The sequence below is a fragment of the Halyomorpha halys genome, unplaced genomic scaffold (assembly GCF_000696795.3).
Source record: "Halyomorpha halys isolate HHAL.00 unplaced genomic scaffold, Hhal_1.1 Scaffold373.1, whole genome shotgun sequence".
Taxonomy (NCBI): domain Eukaryota; kingdom Metazoa; phylum Arthropoda; class Insecta; order Hemiptera; family Pentatomidae; genus Halyomorpha; species Halyomorpha halys.
Window position 1 is genome coordinate 19330 of NW_027109386.1, and position 16441 is coordinate 35770.

General features: G+C 30.2%; 1 protein-coding gene across 1 annotated transcript in view; it reads left to right on the plus strand.

Moving 5' to 3' along the window:
* LOC106681897 (cadherin-99C) overlaps positions 1–16441 on the plus strand; it is a gene marked incomplete at its 5' end in the record, with an annotated part of 71494 nt that overhangs the window by 9574 nt on the left and 45479 nt on the right. Inside the window, one exon of the mRNA XM_067047569.1 lies at positions 12479–12721. Coding sequence (XP_066903670.1) covers positions 12479–12721 — 243 coding nt within the window. The remainder of the gene's footprint in view (positions 1–12478; positions 12722–16441) is intronic.

Sequence of the window (16441 nt, forward strand, 5' to 3'; positions counted from 1 at the left end):
ATAAATAATACAAAAATAAAAAAATATATAGAAATAATTAAAAAAAATAAAATAAATAAAAACACATAAAAATCGAAGAGGAGTTATAATTTATAAAGAAGGCGATGTGCTTTTAAAAATTCAAACACTCGTGCAATTTTAGCTTCCTCATCTGCGAGAGTTTCGGATAAATTTGGGGTCAGTCCTATCCTGTTTATTGTTGGCAGTATAGTCAAGTTTTCACCGTTTTTATTTTATTTTTAATATTTCAGATTGTTTTACATATTTTTCCTTTAAGTACATTTTATTTTACATATTTTTATGTATTTAAATGTTCTTAAATATTGGATTTAATCCAGTATTTTTTTCTTTTTTAATCAGCACAAATAGTTTTCAATTATTTTTGGGATACCTAAAATAAATTTATGAGCTTAGTTCTAGAGATTTTATTATTCCTATCCACTGATCACATCTTTCAGTCGATAAAAATGTACTTAGCAACACAATCGTCGATGATTTATTTTTGAAAACTTAAAAATGCGTTTCGCTTGCAAATTTATTTGGAAAAAAATGTGAATGGCTTAAATCAAAATAAGTATTGCAATTAAATGATTTTTATTTATTTCTTAACAAATTAATAAGCCATAAATGGTATCTTTTTATTTATTTTTTTTTAAACATGTCTCTATTTTTATTAATTTCCCATGTAAAATAATGATACATATATGTACATATTTTGACTTTTTTATTACATAAAAATCTCATTCCTGTTACAAATAAAAATATAAATTGTAATATCCTGGTTTTCATTCCCAATTAAAGTAAATTAACAATAATGATGAGACAGGCCACTCCATCTCTTAAATAGCATAAGAACACACAATTGGAAGTATGAACATAACATAATTTTTTACCAAAAACAAAGACATGAGACTCAAAACTTCCCCGGAAAGGAGCTATTTTATAAAAAAAAATTCTATAGTTAAAGAGCTAAGTGGAGATATTATGTAAATTTGTATATATATATATATATATATATAATGTATTGTATTATATATTTGTATTTTGTAACCATTCATAAAAATAAAGAGGTTTGAAAATAAAAAAAAGAGCTAAGTGGAACTTTATATAATCATTTTTATATTCCTATCATAAAGACCGAATGATTGATTTGTGAATGATTGCGCGGTTATAGGGGGTTTCTGGTTTGTTGTAGAACCGCTCCTAAGTAGAAAGAGTATTCAAGAATAATTAAGCTTGTATGATGAATGTACATGCTTATCTGACTTTGTTTTATTCAAAATTAACTATATTTGTGCCGTGTTACAAAAAAAGCTGAACTATTTTGATTGAAATTCTAAATTTTTGTCCATAATTAAAGAGCTAAGGAACTTCATATAATCATTTTTATATTACTATTATTATAAAGACCGAATACTCAATTTTAAACTTCTTAAAACTACAATTTTGAATATTTAGAATAAATAAGCAAGGCGCTATGTTGAAAGGAGTGTTTAAAATATAAAATTCTAGAAATAAACTCCAAACATTGGATTCGACATTTCTGGATTCTGGAAATTGCTATTATTCAAAACTTAAATATTTTAATCAAATTACATCAAAGATAAATTAGCTATTGTCACATACATTTTTAAATTTAAATATAAATTTCTTTAATTTTCTACTTAAGTATTTTTGATAAAAATCGATGCTCAATCTGCGATCTGGAAATTTTATGAATATTACTTAGCTTTCAAAATATAATTGTGTTGTAGTGAGTACCATCAACTTGTGATTACCTAAAATAGTGGGATTGCGGTTTGTTTTGAAACGCTCTGAACGAGAAAGAGTATGCAAGAATAATTGAGCTTGCAAATTTCTAAATTCAAACACTGATTTCATAGTAAAAACTAAAAAATAATGGACAAAAATTTCGTGTAGAAAATTCTCAAAATATACGGATTCGTGTAGTAACCCTAAAACGTGTTATATACATCTAGTTTGATAGATCGCTTTTTATGATTCGGATTTCTGTCGACGTTTGGATGAATTTGAAGCTAAGATAGAATAGATACAATTGCATGAAAATTGGATCTCAGGTTATTATTAGTTTTTACATCATACGCAGTAAACAATTAAAAATAAAAGAATAAAATATATAAATATATACTTTCGATAATATTTACAATAATGATTATAGATTTCTGTAAAGAGGAATATTGCTATTTGAACATGTTGAGACGAGGAAGTGGAGCGTTTCCTCCTAGTTCTTGGGGTGGGGCCCGAAGACATCCTAGAGGCCTGCCCTAGAAGGTGGCTCGTGCTAGAACAACTGAGCTATTAGCCAGCTTTCGCCTATGTCCGTTCAGCCTGTTAGTTCTATTAAAGTTTTTTTCCATCTCATAGAACCGCACCATTAATGTCTTTATACGGAGGCACTTCGACATTTGTCTTATATAAGATTAGGGCTCCTAGTTTTTTATCCTCTATTTTGCATAATATATATTTTTTTTGGCTCGTAAATAAGAAGTGGTTACTAAATCATAAAGAAAACTTTCTCCTTGAATATCAAAAGTGACCTGCATCCGTTTGCAGTGAAATTTTAGGTACACATATCTCTCTTATATCGTTCATTATAATTTTTCGTTATATTTTTTAAAATGAAAAAAATCAAACTAGAGACACAAATTTTAACTACAGCATTTTATAAACATTCTACAGTTAAATGAATAATTTATATATCACTTTTTCACTTTCTTGAGACTGGTTTTTATTGTTTAAATAAAACGAATTGTACCCAAGTTGAGTCTCAAAGCAATCTGAAACTATAAGCTCTAAAAGTCAATAGAAAATTGACGTAATTAGATAGAAGCTAAGGCAAGCGTATTAATGAATTGAATTATTCCTATTGTTTTATTGTTTTATAAGATAATTTGACTGCAATTTATGACCTGGAAAGAAAAGCCTGCAAACAATTTTTAAATTATTGGATGTGAGGAGTAAATTTATATTTATGATTATTCTTGAGGATGGCCGAATTGGCCGATACGTTGGACTTTTAAAGAGATAATAAGAGTGTTTTGAGTCTTATCTTTGGATATAAATTTAAATGAATAAATAATTGTTTCATTAAGGCTTTTAAAATGTCATTTTCCCTTTTAATAATTTGTAAACCTAAAAATTTCCCGGAAAAAAAACAAAACAGAAATTAAGAATTTGCAACGTTACATAAAACTGCTGAAATTGTAATAAATTATTTTATTCAAAGAGTTACTGAGATTTATGACAAATACTAAAATACCTTTCGAGTTAAATCGGAATTTTAAATACACAATGTTACATTTGAAAATAAAATTTAATTATTTTTGTGAAATCCAGTCTATATCATATGGAAATTATATATTTTACACTTCTTTCTTCTTCCAATAAAGTATCTTAGCAACTTCACTGAAAATATCTAATTCTTATGAGAAATAAATCTACCGACATACAGTTATATTCCTCTATGAATTAACTCATTAATTACCTTCAATCAACTATTACCAATAACCTTTAAACATTTTTATTGTAATGAATGGACTATTAAATCTATAATTCTACAGCTAATTGACAATGACCTTATTATTATTGCAAAAATGCAGCGATTCTGAAAGTGCTTAGTTGTGTAATAAGTCTCTCCGCCGTTGCAAGAAATGTACCTACCTGATGTCGGATCTGTCGTTAGGGGCTTGCACAAGGTGTGAACACAGTCGTTTGATCCGGCACGATGTGTTCTTTCCCTATAGGAAGAGGATTGTCTAACAAGAGTGGATCGGTGTTCTCTTGCGACACGACAGAGAGCTATACCATGTTAACAGAGATCTCGACAAGGTGGATGTTTCAGTGGAGATGGTTCACTCCATGGACTGTGCTCCGTTAAATTTATTATGTCTGCAACATTTAAGGAATGTACCAAATATTTTTTTTAATATATCAACACCCTTGAAAAATGGTATCGAAACTGCAGAATTAAAATAAATCCCTAAAATCTCCTTTACCTTTCGTCACAAACCTATTACTTTCTGCGCTTCAGTACCCTTGAATAATACCCCGCTCATTCCTACCCCTATTTAAGACTACGTTTGGACAAACGACTAGCTGGGAATACTCAGGCAACACTACAGGAAACTGCACGTTGATTCTGGCTATTACAACCCTTATTAGACAATCGTTCTAAACTTTGAAGTAATTGCAAAAGACTTATTTATATGATTATAATAAAGTCTAGCTGGATATAACAGCGTTGCGATTTGAGACTTCACTAAACCATCTAATTCCTCATTTTCCAATCCTGCCAATCCAAAATCCTTAATTCTCCTCAGTTTGTTACAAATCAAGTCATCTATCAGGACCTCAATGTTGCCGATATGGCCAGGATCAGATACAAATCCTTTCATTCTAAAATCTCTACCTACCCAAATCCACTTGTTTCTAGCCTTGCTTCTTCTTCATTACCTGCTAAGAAGATTACTCATTACCTCTTGATCTTCCACTCTAGAAATGTTATTGGAATTCTTACAATATGTAGAATATCCACAAGTCTGTATCATGCAGCTGTGTGCAGCATTATTTTTAATACGTGTATAGAAAACACCGAAGAATATTTTTATGATAATATAACAATATAATATTCAGATTTAATAAGAGTTTTATATAGGAGCGGGCTAGATGTTTTGTATTGCAGCTTTGATAACTTAAGAGATGTCGGAAAGATAACAGTAAAAAAAAGTAAAAAGGACTGAATAACGTCGCACAAGAGCACTGAAACACTGCTTTATTCACGGAGTTTTTTCTTTATTTACATTCTCAGTGTTACTTACATTGGTAGAGATTGGTTTGGCGGAAAACATGCCTTGTCACATCATAACTACTACGAACAAAGGAGTGGTCTTTCCTTAAATTCTTGGGATTTTTCTTCAAGAAGTAAATTCTGAATATACCTCAGCACTCACTTTGTAGGTCATTAATTTGTGGTTGGGAGAGAGATTAGGAAAATATAACAGGTGATTAAGTTTGTAAGACTACCTCCTAAAACAAACAAATTAAAATATATACAAAAGGAAATATATGTACATATTAAGAGCATCGCCTCCTAGCAAAGCCTCCTTCTGTAAATGCAAAACTATTATTTATACTATACAAATGTATATTACGAGTAACGACGTATAAATCATTGCTAATCGGTATTATCTACTAACTCGAATTTATTTTATCCTGACAGAAAAGCGATATTATTTTTAGCTCTTTTTTTTTTTGTCCTATAAATAATATACCTTGAAAAATATACCAGTCTAATAAATATTTTGTATAAAAATATTACAATACATAATTTGTATAAAAATATTACGATAAATAATTTTAAAATACAAAACGTGAAATTCTTAATTTTGGTTATTATATAAACAATATAAGTCTCAGTGTAAATTAACTTTTCCTGCCAGAAAGAAAAGTTTTCATCAGGTTTATCGTGTTGTTTAATTTAAGCCAAAACAGTAATAAAATAATAATATTTTATTAAAACAATAAATATATACCATTATTAAAAAAAACAACTTAAAAAGTATATTTTACGAGTTCACGATTACTTAAGTTTTATGATTTACAGAAGTAGTATCTGTTAACAGATTACGTTTCACAAGTCCAATCGGGAAAGAAAAAGTGTATTGGAAGCCGTCAATTAGCAATGAAGGAACCGTTGTAGATCAGAGCTGTGATATATGGATCAGGTGATATATGGCTTCTACTGAGCACCTTACACCAGCAATATACTTCTTTTGATATAGTGCTCTACGAATTTCGAAGACTTAAACCGCGTTCAGATGTGTAATATATAGTCCTCCAAAAGTTGGAATTCCTGTCTTGTGATTTCTCCGTTCAATTATTACAACTGCCAAGAATAAATAAGATGGTAGAATCTACAACGAAACCATCGGGAAGGCGTGGACCCAGGCTAAAATGTAGTCTACAGTCTTAGATTACAATTAACATGAAAATAATTGACTGTTTGGCATAAGAAATATTTGTATTTCTTACATTTTATTTCATTTTTTTAATCAGAAGTCTTTTTTAAGTATAAATCACTCATTGTTGTTAAATTCGTTCATTTATTGTCAGCTACTTATCTTATCTTGAGTTAAATTGTGATAAAAAATAAAAATATATGCATTGAAAACGCATAAATGAGTAATTATTATTAATCTTTATTTATAAGCAATGTTTTTCATTTTTAAAAACATCATTTCTTCACCAATGTTTTGTGAAAATCAAACCATTTTGATTTCTTTTCATGAATTGTTTCAACAAATTCTTGTCCACAAGTATTCCATAAAGTGTTTAGTGAATTTATTTATTGAGAAAAAACAATTTATGTTTAATATTTCGTGTGACAAAACTTTTACGATTGCCGAACGTAATATTTTTTTCTATGATACTCGATTCTATCCTAAAAGATTAATAGCGTTCAGAGTTTTCTTTAACATAAAGTATATTCTTATATACTTTAAAACACGACATATGCCACCATCTTCCAAAATATTGCTTATTTTTTCTAAATGATATTAATAGATTTACGTTGTTGTATAATTAATAATATGTTATATTGTTATATGTTATGTAGTTAGTTATATGTTATATAGTTGTTTATAACTAGCTTTAACGATCTTATGCACACAAAATAAGACAGGAAAGGAGTTTCTCTTACCTATTTTAATAGAGAGCACTGTAAACAGATATAAGTCTCATTGTGGACAAGTTTAGTATAGAGAAAAACGGATAAAAATGAAAAAAAGCTACAATCAACATAAAGTCTTGTTTTAGATTTAAATTTACTTCCAATTTAGTTTTAGAACCGTAATAATTTTTATATTTATTTAATTTTATCATATTTAATTTTATATTTATTAACCGTAATAAGAATGCCAAAAATTCATTTAGCTTATATAGTTACTACAGTAATATATGTAGTAAAATAAATGTTGTTTATAATATTAATTTACTCATTTTAGACATGAAAGTTTGTAAAAAATGACCTAGTGAATTCAGCTGAGAATAATGAATTTTGTTTTTAAACAAAATGTAACAAATACTTTTGTGAATGGTATATATGAAAACATATTTTAATAAATGACTAGAGCGAAGAGGATTGTTTTTAAAAATGGATAATGAATTAAGGCTGAAATGTAAACTATATATATTTATAAAATAAATCTATTTTATTGGGTCGTTTCATATAAAATGTTGGTTTTCACAGGAAAAGTTATTTAGTAAAACAACTTTATGAAATAAGAATATTTTTATAGAAATTATTTACTGTCGTTTTATACATATTTTCTCCAACGTGCTATCTTTTTTAAATTTTCAATTCAAGAACTGAAAAATTCAGGATTTTGTGAAGAATGAAATCTGAAAATGCGTTTTTAACAGAAAAATTATTTTCGAAAATTTTACCTTAAAGGAAGTTGTCCAAATGTATAATGGATATATGCAATCTGTTGGAGATAAGTGAGTCAAAACAGGTAGGAGTAGAAGGACTTCTTAACACAGCTCGTTCCTTCATTGTCAGTTGTAAAACCTAAGAGTGTAGGTCCCTTCCGAATAACCAATGCAGGCTGTTTATTGGCAAGTCAATATCACTGCAGTACGATGTGGACGTGATGATGAGTAATGAATTATTCCTCCTATTGACTTCACTCAGTAACCAAGAATTCGTTTGGATGCAAATTTGGTTTTAGCATGTGTCCCGGTCTTTCGTCGATATTTACCCACTGACCTGTCCGAAGTCTGTTGTCATGTACAGTCCACTTTTCATCACACGTGATTACCCTGTCGAGAAAATACTTTTTTTTTTGCCTAGTAAGCAGTGAAACGCATGTCTCGTAACGCTTCAGCTGCTGCCATACATTGCTATGTGTCGATACACTAACTGTCGATTCAGTTGTCCTGCAAGTCTTTTAACAGTTTGGTTAAGGGATTTTTTCCACAAGCTTAAGTTCATCGTCGTAAATTGCTAGTGGTGGTCTTCTTCTGGCTTGGTTTTCCAAATCTGGCACCGAATTCTGAAAACACCAAAGAATAGTACTTTTATTACAACACTCTTTCCTGAACGTCATGGAAATGTTTCTTGCAGCTTGGGCTGGCAGAGATTCGGTAAATCTCTAACTCTAAACTCTTAAAAAAGAGTAAATATCTCGAAAGTCGCGCGTTCCCATGGTCATATTATCAACATACTCAACAATGTTTAATCAGTTGGAATGATATTAAAAATTATCTAAATATAGAGGATTAATAAAGGCTCATTATGTAAACATAGGAAACAACAAAAGCCCACTTCTTCCACTTAGAATTTCTAAAATAATAAAAACAGTTTATTGCTATTTATTTTTCTATTATATGTAGTCCAAATGATTTTTCCTCAATCATTTTTATTGCTAATTAATGATTACTTATTTTAGTTAGAGGTCAAATATTTTCTAGAGTCCATCACTATATAAAAACCAACATCTCCAGAATGGATTCGTTCTGACTCAAAAAGGTTAGAGTCCTAGTTCCAATACACACGCTCATGACTTGGCGTATTAAATTAAAGATTTGGTTTGATAAAGGATTATTTCATTTAAACTTATGTCTCCTACATTCAGGTGTAGATTATTATAGCTCCAACACATAAGCTTTCTAAAACGTTTAAGATTCAATAGTTAAGTTGCAAGAGTGGTCATTAAGAGTAGTTTAAGGCAACAACAGCAAAATCTATAATTATAGCATCGAATGTTTTTTATTACTTTTTTTAATGGAAAACTTAAACACATTTTAATTGAGCTGGCTTTTCTAAAACTCCTTTTTCCTATAGCTCTGTAGACTATGGATGAGTTTATAGCCAGAGATAGTTGATGACTTGTGGCAATCTTCCGCGATGACAGCTATTACCCTAATGATAGTTTGGTTGGCTATGTCAGTGGTTTTATGTCACTAGAAAGTTTATTGTACGTTGGAGACATTACGTAAATTACTATTTGACCCCCCAGCTCCCTCTGTAGCCCTTGCTCGTTTCTCTCATTATAGTGTCTGTGGATTCTGCTAACAGCTACCATAACTTGTAATTCCCTATAACCACTGTTTAGCAAGAAATCCTTGTTATTTCACAACATTTATTTATTTTCTTCTTGTAAGTTTGTTTGATTTTGGAGATTCAATATATGAAAAAGATAAATTTATTTATCACTGTAGACAAATTATCTAATTTAAGGACATAAAGTATACTAGAAATTTAGGCAGTACTAAAATAGCGCCAAATCTACTTGTAGGAGGGGTTTCTTACCTTATAGTATAAGAGCCCAAGAGGAGAAAAAAGGGAGTTATTCCTACCCAAATTCGGGTCACTTTAATGGAAACCATGTATAATAGTAGTCAAAATGATGAGTCCTACCAAGTGTTGGTAGGGGGAATATAAAATAGCGGCTGTTTTAAAACGTTACAAAATATTAATTTTTCATTGGGACCTCTATATCTTTTAAATTATCAACCTAACTAGAAAACCTACAGAACCTAGATAACATAGTTTAAAGTAGAGTAAATTTTCTAAAACATGAGTTTAGTGCTGGCAGAGGTATGTACGTCTGATATTTCCTGGGATATTATTTTTCATAAATCCAAAATATTTCAAAATTTTGTTTATTTATTTTGTCAAGTATCATTAAAACTACTACTCATTCGAAGATAAACGTCATAAACTACTTTATAGTACATTTAACTAGGTTTAATTTTATTGTTTGCAGATATCTGTACGTCATATAGTTCCTGAGATATTTTTTTCATAAATTAAAAATAGTGTTCGAACAACTTGCGATCAACATTTTGTTTATTTATTTTGTCAAGTATTATAAAAACTATTACTCCTATGAAGATAAACGTCATAAACTACATTAAATTAGTTTTAATTTGAGTACTAATAGACTCCAATGATTGTTCAGTGGTTTCTTTATATGAAATATTGCATTTTAAATGCAATTAATAATAAATCAAGAATCTATTATATAGTATATAATAGTATATATGGATTTATTACAGTATTTAGTTTCAGCGTTTTAATATTAACGTTCAATATTGACATGTTAACACCAACTGGGCAAGACTATTGATCTATAGCTGTGTTGTAATATAAACCAATAAATACATCTGATCTGACTGTCAATTAATGATTTGCTTAGTGGTAACAATGATAAAGCTATATGCACTATCGTTTATCTTTACTGCTACCTCTCTTTTCTTTTATATTCCTTTTTTATATTCGAAGATAACCCTAATTAATATAAGTATTAGGAGCGGAGAACACCTTGAGGATTCCTCCCGAAGAAGCGATCCTCTAATAGTCCCCTCCTCACCCTCCCACCTCCTCATTACACAGATCTCCATACATTATCATAATCAGCTAGAGATCGTTCCCTGATAGTTCTTGATAGAGGCGGTGGTAATAAAACTAAAACGTGGACGATCGGAAGGGAACTAAAGTGATGGAGATACAAATGACTCCTACTTTGGTAGAGGAGCCATTGAATATGCAAAGCTAGCCGATTGGGGGAGGAATAGTTCTTATATCGTCTTGTTAAATAATTAATTTCGAAAGTAAAATTAATGGGTTCCGAGTTTTAGAGTCCTCTTTTCATCGATTAAAATATTTACTAGGCTTCAAATATTTATTGCTGCCTATACTCCAAGAGCCCACCAGAGCTGAACCCAAGACCTCCTAACTCTATTAATCAATATAACTAGACCAAGGAATTACCAATTTTATTAATTTTTTTAACCAATTAACCTGTTACAAGTTTCTTTAACTGTTAGTGCTTTTAGCTGTTTCGACAATACAATATTCCCTTCATAGTACAAGATCTCAAGAGGGAAAAAAAGTTATTTATTTCGCCCCAATTTTTGATTAATTTAATGAAAACTGTATATAATTCTCTTAAAAATAGTATTTTCTTAAATAAATTGATTTATAGTTGTACGAACAAAATTTCATATTCATATTTGAATATCTTAAAACCTACAACCCCTACGAAGATAAGTGTTATAAAATACTTTATACTCAGTTAAACTAGCTTTATTTTAAGTGCTACAAGACATCTGTAATTCTAATAATTCCTGAGATTTTGATTTTATAAATTCAATAGTTCCGAGCAACTAATATCATTTTGTGAATTTATTTTGTCAAATATCATAAAAACTACTAGTCTTACGAAGATAAACGTTATTAACTACTTTATAGTACATTTAACAAACTTTAATTTAAGAGCTTACTGATATCTATATGTCTCAAAGTTCCTAAAATATATTTTTTCTTAAATCAAAAATTTTGTCTGAACAAATGAATATCAACATTTTGTCGAATTTCGTTAAAACTATTACTCCAACGAAGAGAACTGTCATAAACTACTTTATGTCACTTTAAACTAGCTTTTATTTTAATGCTAATAGTCATATGTTCGACGAATAGTTCCTAAGATTTAGATTTCTCAAAATAATTTCACTAACTACTGATTATTCAGAGCATTTTTTTATGAAAAAGGCGTTATAAAAAAGGATATCTTCAAAACTATTGAACATAAATTGCTTAATTAGGGCTCATATTTTAGCTAATTTTCTCTGCTTTAAATGATGTTCCCTTAGCTTTTCTAGTGTTAATAGTTTCAATGATATGGAGATGAGAATGAAAAGTTCGTTTTAAAACAGCAATCATTTATTAATCCTCCTAATTGTACTAGGCAGGCTCATTAATTTTGACTAGTAATTATACACAATCTTTATTAAAGTAATAACTGCCTTATTTCACCCGGGTTCTTGTTCTATCAGTAGTTTTCCTGAACAGTACCATATTTACCCATGAATCCACTGGTCCCAAGTACTTTTATGATCTATAGATTAAAATGAATGAAGAATGAACTGAGTGTACCATTGGTTCAGGAAGGACTGAGAAGTTTATCATTAATGTTGATAGAAACTTATTTACTCAAATAAATAGACTTTTAATAAGTAATTCATCATAAAGAATCAAGAAAAGTACATATTGCAATTTCTTTCTTGTTTGTTACTTCATGATCCAGAGTTGTTGAGAGATTGATTAATTAAGAAAAAAAGGCCTCCATCTCTAATCTCCAAGGCACCATTTATTTAAATGTCGAAAAGTTCTAGACGACCTTTTAAACTAAGATTTTATTGCTCTAGCTTTAAGAAATATATCGATTGAAGAATATGGTATTTTTTTTTTGGATTGTTTAGTGTTAAATCTTGGATTTTACAAAATATCTATTCATGTTCTCATCATTCATCATGTTCTACAACTTGTTATGACCATTTTCAAACTTATATTACTTTAACCTCATTTTAGATGTATCTTATTGTTTAGCTAGATTTGAATAACTATGTTTGATCTTATAAGTAAATTAAAACTAATCTATTTTTTCCTCTGCAGCTCAGCCCAGTGGGTACGACCATCTTCACCGGGCTGAAGGCTACCGACCCGGACGCAGGAGCGAACGGCCTGGTGGAGTACAGAGTGGTGAAGGGGTCAGCAGGAGGTGCCGAAGAGCGGCTCACGGTCGCCGACGGCTCCCAACACTTCGCCATCAACCTCCCGCACCAAGGACAGGTCACCGTAGCCAGGCCTCTCGACTACGAGAAGACTCAGCGGTATCTCATCACTGTCGTAGCCAGCGTGAGTAGTATTTATTTATTTTATTTTCAGTGAGCAATCCACTGTTTTGCTTAGATGTTGCATCTACCCTTCTTCATCACGGTAAGCAATACTAGTTAGCTCTTCACGAATACAAAAGCATTTAACTATCTTTTTCCATAATTTGTCTTCATTTATAGAAAGAAAGAAATCTGTAGGTTCTAATATATATCTAAAGCTCATGAAGATTCAGGGATTCAGAACTTTGAAAGTACTGTACTGTTTACTGAACAACTGTTTTAAAAAGAGGATGATTTGTTCATGATTACGCTCAACCGCATGTTTTCCCTAAGTAAGAGGGGCTGGGTGGACCCAGGAGGGCTCTCAAATCCACAGGATTGACTCACGACTATGGCAACAGAATAAATAGCTATCTGCCACTGCTAGATTTGAACCCGAGAATTATTAGGAATTATAAGCGCCTTACTCACAGAGCTATTGCTCTCTCTCTCTCTCTTGATTTATGGAAATAAATAAAACTAACTTTGTCGCAGGTTCACGGTTTTCATTTAATAAAAGTTGAAACTACTAAAATTATTCTTATTTGTCATCAAACAAGTGAGCGGCATAGGTTTTGAGGGATTTAATAATTATTTGTGTTAATACACTTAACAGTTTTCTACTTGTTGCCGTAATTATATGTTATCTAACGGGTAACGGATAGAAATGTAAGTTTTTTGCTAATTAATATAGGTTTCATTTTTAAATAAATTATTCTCGGGCCGGGCGGACGCTTCATTACCGAGATAGATACTGACATATTACTAGACTAATTGTGACAGTACTGCTACGACAGTAAATACTGTCATGAAGATAATTGTCTTTAAAGGTAAATTGACTTTAACCTGACTGTACTTTCACTGCCGCTACTTGTAATGACTATCATTACGCAGGTATGACAGTATTGCCTTAAAGCCAACTATACTTTTTACACACCATTGCCACGGTGCATAGATCAATTTACGCAAAAACGTTTTTATTTGTTTAAAAAAAAATTATATGCATGGAAATTTGTATTTAAAGCTTTTCACTAATTTTAATCGAGTATCCTATTAAATAAAAATTGTTTTTACCCCAAAATCTTATCCCCCGGAAAAGCTGAAATATATTCTTTAATATTTAGTGATTTGCATTAGCTAATAATTCTTTAGTGAAGAAAATACGATAGAAACACAATAATATTTTAAGTAAACGGCTTAGAGCAAGGGCGTGAAAAGCCTCGACTTTGAAGACAATTAGTATTTTATGCAAAATGGTATTTTATTTCTTTATAATGGTATTTATTTAACACGATAATTTCGAAATATTTCTCTATGATATTATAGAGTATGAACTAAATAAAATATTAAGCGATAATAGTAGAATCTTTCAATGGATCAGTTTTGAACTAAATATACCGTCATTACCTGTAATAAAAATAAATTAATCATTAACTTAAATTGACCTTGTAAACGGTATACAGTCATATATATTGTTTTTAAACTTTTTATTAATAAATTTAAAGTTTGAACCCACTCTTGAAATAATTAGCAATCTGCCCTAGGGAACATATGACCTTTGTAGTCAGTCTTCTGAATGTAAATGAGTCGGGCCAATTAGTATATGCCTCAAAGGGTCTACTCAACCTTATCCAAACGGAACCCAATTATTTATTCAACAAAACTGTAACGAGCTTGGCCTATTACTGTTCTTGAAGAATCTATTCCATAAACATAACTTGATCTCGTCATATTGCGATGTGCATCTAGATCCGTTTTGGATTTCAAGATAAGAAAGATTTTATATGATGGAATTTAAGATCCTGAAGTATTTAGCTTATACAAGGTAATGAAAAAAGTTGATTTTTTTCCTCGTTATTTTTGATTGAGATATCCTCATTAGAACATAACACAAAAAAAAGGCAATCCTTCCCCGCCGAAACCGGCGATCAAAAATATCAGTTTTGAAATTTTAGCTTGAAACGGGAAGATTAAACTTTAAAATAGTTAAATCGAGCAATATTAAAAAAGCGCCTGAAATTTAATAACGGAAGTTGCAAACTTTATTTCCATAAATCTGGAGGATATGGAGTTTTCCGACCTTGATACAAATTTTCTTTGGAAAAAGTTTTGACTTAGTTATACTTTAATAAAATATTTTTATATTCCAAAAGTACGAATTAGCTCTTTTTATCAGCTACAATTACATATTAGGTTGTAGTATATTGAATATATAATAATTATAAAATTCAAATCCAATTAATGAGTGGAATAACTTGTAGCTTGGCTTTTCTGGAATGCAAATAATAAAAAAAAATTGTGTAATACTCGAAGCTAAATTTTCAGAAAAGTGGATTTTTCACGTATGTTTGAACTTTATTTTGTGTAATAGAATACATTTTTCAGCTGAAAAAAAAATATTTAGTTTAAATTATAGGTATTAAACTGTCAGTTGCTGGAGTCTCAGTTCAATTCCGGTAGCTCTTAAGACTATAGGTTTCTCTATAAGAATCCTTATCACAAGACTCAAAGTTTTTCATACTCTATCTTCATCATCTATGTCGAAGATATAGGTTTTTTGGTGAAATCATTTCACTCAAACACAGGGTTGAACTCCTTTTCTGGCCTTCGTCAAAAATCACCAAAACAAAAAATTTATTTTGTTTCGATTTACAAAAACTTTTTGTTGTAAAAGATTAAGCTATTGGGGAAAAAAAAATGAAAACCTAAAATTTTCACTATGTTTTCACTTAGCTGTCAATATTTTAAAGCTATCTACCGCACTATAAAAATTAATAAAACCTATTTTACAGGTTTTTAAAATTTGCATTATTTTACAGCTGTTTATGTTCAATAGTTTCCGAGTTACAAATTTTCAAAAATGAGAAATAATTTGTGAATTTATTTTGTCAAACATCATGGATTTACATGGATATATTGGACATTATCTACTACCAAAGATAAGTATTAGTAACTGCTTCATGGAATATTTAACTAACTCGAATTTGAGTGCTAATAGATATTTGCAACATTTAGTAATTTCTGAGAACAGTTTATCAAAACCCAGTTTTTGGTTTGATTTTTTTCTTTATCCGAATATAGGCAAATAAATGTTTTGTAAATTTATTTTGACAAATATCTCAGGGACTTTCAAACGTATAGATTTTTGTTAGCACTGAATATTAAGCAATTTTGTGTCTATTTAAAAAAATGTTTTATTTTATCATTTAGAAAATGAGCGCTGAGTGAAAAATAAGCGAAAATTAAAAGTTTTCAGTTTTTTTTGCGACCATTTTCTCGTTTATTGTTTATTTCGAAGCCATCTTCTTTTTAGGCGCCCCGGTGGACAGTCAGAAATGAAAGAGGAAGTAAGGATACGAAGTAGTGGGTATCGTTGGTTAGGGAGTTTATAATGAATGGATTGGTATCTGGGGTTAAAATGCATACTGTCGTTAATCCGATTTTGATTAAATTATTTGGTATCTAGATTTTCCCATGTGAAATTGGTATAATTTCATCCTCGACTTCCCCTTAGTTTAAGCACAAAAATATTTTCGTCGACACACCAGTATTTCGAAATTTAGGAGAAAGTTGGGAGTGAGTGGATCAATAGCCCAGTATCAATTTCATCAAAATTCGCCGTTACTTTCGCTCGGGCATGCTCCACTACTTTCACTAGTGCTTGATTTTTCTTGACACGCATGTAAATCAAAATAACTCCTCG